The 5,166-nt window shown below is 32.1% G+C and overlaps 1 protein-coding gene across 1 annotated transcript; it reads right to left on the reverse strand.

The window, feature by feature from the left end:
• Nucleotides 1-2,429: 2,429 nt before the first annotated feature.
• LOC18014203 (DDB1- and CUL4-associated factor 8) lies at nucleotides 2,430-4,811 on the reverse strand. The gene is made up of 5 exons (XM_006418957.2): nucleotides 4,704-4,811; nucleotides 3,969-4,220; nucleotides 3,678-3,821; nucleotides 2,882-3,586; nucleotides 2,430-2,799 (listed from the first exon to the last, which is right to left on the reverse strand). Exons 1-5 carry the CDS (start codon nucleotides 4,809-4,811, stop codon nucleotides 2,569-2,571), a joined length of 1,440 nt encoding a protein of 479 aa, XP_006419020.1. The 3' UTR covers nucleotides 2,430-2,568.
• Between the last annotated feature and the right edge of the window lie 355 nt (nucleotides 4,812-5,166).

Genomic DNA, 5,166 nt, shown 5'->3' on the forward strand with positions numbered 1-5,166 from the left:
TTCTATATGTTTCAATTTATTTTCTTTCTCTTCTTTTTCTACTTCGTTTTTCCCTTTTTTCCTTTTTCTGTTTTCTTTTTCGAATTTTTCCTCTGCGTCCTGCTAGTGTATTTGGCCTCTCTTACATTATTCCAAAAATAAACAGAATTCAGAAAGCCATACTTAAAACAAAAGACTTAAAACCTGTTCATTAGAAAATGAAGATGATTTATGATATGTTGACATGGTTTTAATCACGTTAAGTAAGGAAGAATAACTTACAACCCAAAACAACAACATATAATCGAGGAACACTACTACTGGTACTGAAAAACGGAAAAAATAATAGAAAAAACGAAAAATTGATTTATAAAAAATAAAGATGGTAAACAATACAACGAAAAGCCGACCAATGTAGAAATCAAACCACAATTGAGCTTAAGATACATTTAAAAATTAAAGTAATATATTTATATATAGCTCTCAACTTAAGCTAAGATTTCCCACATCACATGTATATTTTTTTCCAGATAATCTTGCTCAACAGATAATCTGATTAAAATTATCTTAATATTATCAAAATAACTAAAAGTGGCAGCAAAATTGCTATACAAACTACGAAAATAAATAAATTAATTAAAGATATTTAAAAAAGATTTTATTAACGAATAAAGGGGAATTAGTTATCTAGATTGAATGAGAGACTTTATAGCGAAAAATTTACTTCGCATATATTATATATGATATGATTTTAAATGTTTTTTTGATTAAATTCCAATTTTTAAATTTTTGTTATTTTCTATTTTAAACATTTTTTGATTAAATTTCGATTTTTAATATTTTTTATTAAATTTAAATGTTTTTGATTAAATTTCGATTTTTAACAATTTTTTTTTTATTAATTTACGTTTTTTAATATTTTATTTAATTTACGATTTTTAATAATTTTTTAATTAATTTACGATTTTTAATAATTTTTTTATTAAATTTAGTTTTAAAAAATATAAGGATGGGTAAAAGGTAATTAGCCACCCTAAGAATGAATGAGAGAGCTTTAACTCAAAATTTTACTTTGCTTATAATATATATGATATATATATATATACTTAAGGTCTATGACTTAAATTATTAAAACATATACGATATTAAGATAATTTGAGACAATTAAACTAACAGGTTAGCCAGTTTATATATATATATATATATATTTTGTACTAGCACAAATAGTAAATAAATATTTTATTATAATTTTTCATAATCAATTGATCCAAATATTCAATATTAGTAAATACTTATAGGGTTATACATTTATAATTATAGCATTATATGGGTTAATTTTTCAAAATATGTAAGATATTAAAAATGATTTAAGACAACTAAAAGGACAGGTTAGCAAATTCATAGATATATAGGTTTTTTATATGTAAATCTAAATTCACATAATAACAAAGTTTATAATTAACATTAGATCAATGTATACTTAATTAACGCATATTTTTATTTTAATATACAAATTTTTACTGTTTAAAATTAAAACATGATAACAATTTTTTGATTTAAAAAATAAATAACAAAAACAAATTATATCTAAACAAAAAAATAAATGCAACATATATTAGAAATAAAAAAATTAAAAATTCCCGTGGGACGCATGGGGTTAAAATCTAGTTTATAACTAAATCTACCTCATTATTTTCTGAAATACGATTGTTTTAAATCTACCATACATACTAATAAATCTACCAACTCGTGATAAAGCTCTTATATATAGTAATAAATCTACCTATCAAAATAAGTCTACTATACATCAAACTAAATAAATATGTCACTATTACAAATAAGTCTACCAAATTTTAAGATAAATATATCGCCATTACTATTTAAATCTACCAAAAAAGTCAAACACTTACCATAAATCAACAGAATATATATATATAAGTCTATCATTAAAGATAATAAATCTACCAACAATAAATGTCTACCAACAAAAAATAAGTCTACTATGCTATAAAAATATGTCTCCCAAAACAAGTCTACTAAGTTTCTACAAATTTACCATCTCTCAAATAAATCTACCAACAAAAATTTGCGTTGACCAAATTTGTACAAGTTTCCTACAAATAGTGGTAGACTTATGTTTAATGTTGCGTTACTTTTTGCTTACGTGGCATATAAAAAGTAATGATATTTTTGTAATAATATTATTTTCAACAAAACATAAAAAGACAAGATCAAGTTAATCTAATATAAAAAATGAAAATATGTAAAACTATTAATAAACATTGGAGGATATTTGAGTAATCTTCTCTATTGGATATGAACAATTTGTTACTAGTCCTGGATATTCTTCTTGCAAGAGACCTCGTTAATATAGATTATGGCTTCTTATACTTGTCTTTTTGCAATTAAAATTGGTTTAAGTGACAAGTAATCCAGCAAGACCGTTTGCATGCACATGTTTTGTTTATAGCCGATGATTTTTCCATTCTTGTTTTCACATTATTAAAAGTTATTACAACACACAAACAAAACCCACAAGTGTTTTAAAACACATGAAGGGGCCTGTAATCTATATAACAACACTAGGACTCAGCTCACAGTGCATTCTCTTTCTGAAGACTCATCATCGCTGGCGACTAACCCTGATATAAAACGAGCATCTTCATCACCTTCGTCAACGTCAATGTCGGTAAAAACGTATCTTCTCTCTGTAAAAGCCGATGTCTGACGTCTCTGTAGCCGAAGAACATGCATGATTACATCAGGGGTCAATGTCACTCTCGAATGGTCTTCTCTTCCTAGCCGGTTCGATTCCATCACCTGCATTTTCCCACCAGTGGTTAGAACGTGTAATTAGACACAGTGGTTTGAGAGGAGATGTGATTCTTACTAGTTAGTTTACCTTTTCAATGTTCTCAGGCAGAGAAAGAACATCCTTTGACATTGGCGTCCAGAGCTTAACGCTCTTCTCAATCCCACAAGACGCAAGAAACGGTATGTGTGGGTGAGACTCGAGCTGATTCACCACTCTACTATCACCCAACATTGCTCGAACAAGCTGACCTCCTTTCTTCTTCCATATAAAGATGTGACCACAATCTGAACCACTCGTTACATATTCATCATCTGGACCGAAAAAGTTCACTCCTTTAACCGTTTGTGCGTTGCGGTGACCTGTATACACCTGTGGCTCTTCCATTCCTTGTAGTTTCTCAGCAGAGATACCAACAGGAGACGAACCAAAACCCATGTTCTTCTCAAACAGATAGATGAGCTCGTCGTTGTAAGAGACTAGTAGTTCGCTGGCTTTGGAATATGCCAATCCCGTGACGTGAACACTGTTGCTTTCCCGGAGATGACTGGGACAGAAAGTGTTCACAGGAGCATTTGGTAAGATGTGGCGACACACTGGAGCTAATTGTCCTCTTCTAGTGTCGTAGACTCTTGCGTATTCATCTGAACCCCCAACCGCTAGATAATGTGGATTCCTCGGATCTATGGCTATAGAATTCAGTCTGATTCTACTGCTTGAGTGATGTCTCCTGCAGCCTTGTGTGAACGGAGAGGAATACAAAACCATTGTGGCACTGTTGGTTCGTATATCAAACTGTCCCAAAAGAGAAAAACAAAGAGAAGTTCGGAATTTGAGTTTGAGAAATGAAAAAAGACTATGGAGCATGAAGGATACTGAGACTAACATGTTGAACAAAACCATCTTCGCCGCAGCTGTAGAATATGTTGGGATCTCCAGGCAAAACAGCAAGCTTGTACACTTTACCGTGGTGTCTCCCTAGTCTTTTTGTCTCCACTTTACCATTTTCTAGGATCTGACCAAGCCTTACCTGCAAAATGCAATGGACTCAAATGATTTAAACTATGTACAGGGAGAGAATCTTAAAGCTTTTGTGCCCCTAAACTCTTCTTTGAGAAGAAAAGTAAACATCTCATATGATCATTGCTATAAATTGTTAAATATTAACAAACCATACTTGTCCATCAGCACCAGATGTTATGATTGTTCGATCATCTGTGAACGGTATGAACTTCGTCTGGAACACATTTTCACAGTGGCCTGAAGGATACGACAATGTCTTGCTTCTATTCAACGAGTTCCAGAGTATGATTTGTCGATCATCAGAACCCGAAACAAGAATATCTCCGGTAGAATTGAAATCCAGCGCATTAACGCATCCTTCATGCCCAATTAACTTCCCATAAAGATCGAGCTTCTTCACTTGCCCCTGAAGTAGCAAAAAAAAAAAAAGCAATACACTTCAATCTTAAGAACTTAATTTGAGCCTTCAATTTTACACAGTCCTACAAAAACATTGCGCTTTAGATTGGTTCGGATTCTCTCAGCATCCAACAAAACACTGATAGCTAGATTGTCTGGATTCATGATCGTTCTCTGGGAACTAGAATTTTTTAAAAATAATACATTTGAAGCTCGAATCAAACGTGTTCGACTTTACCATCATTGACTTTGTCTTAGCAAACACTAAGATCCATGGATTCCAAAGTACAAATCCACGAAATGGGAAGACTTTCTGATAATTATGACAAAGCCATCCAAAACCCACAATTTTTATACCAATTCCGAACACGAAAAAAAGCTAAATTTCACTCTCCCCAAGTAAACAAAAGTCTCATACGAAAACGGAACAAGCAAGAGAGAGTGACAAAAACATGGAGAAATATCGAGCGGTGAGGTAAAATATGAGAACCTGTGAAGCGTAGATTCGACGAGAGATTGACCTGGGAGGAGAGAAGCCTATCTCCCTGTTGAATATTGCCGTGAACCCATCATCGAAACTGGTGTTTCGTTTCGCCATTGTAGGAGTCAAGTCTCCGCGCCTTTGCCTTGTATACGTCGTGATTCGCAATTGGGTACAAACATCGTGTCGTCTACGGGAACTGAAACGTAACAGTTTGTTGTTTTAATCGCTCTAAAACGGAATACGCATCAAACGTGTAAAACCCTCTTCAATCGTTGACCAAAAGACCAAAAAAAAATATCAATTTTCGTCAATCCTAATAAATCCCAACCGTAATGTGATTTTGAATGAAATTTTTTTTTTCCAAATTGCTTAATTTAGACGTACATAAATGTGATAATAATGATGATATGACAGTATCACACCAATATACACATGTATATAGTTCACTAACGGTATATGTGTTGACTAC

Source organism: Eutrema salsugineum, unplaced genomic scaffold (assembly GCF_000478725.1).
Source record: "Eutrema salsugineum unplaced genomic scaffold, Eutsalg1_0 scaffold_4, whole genome shotgun sequence".
In the NCBI taxonomy this organism is placed as follows: domain Eukaryota; kingdom Viridiplantae; phylum Streptophyta; class Magnoliopsida; order Brassicales; family Brassicaceae; genus Eutrema; species Eutrema salsugineum.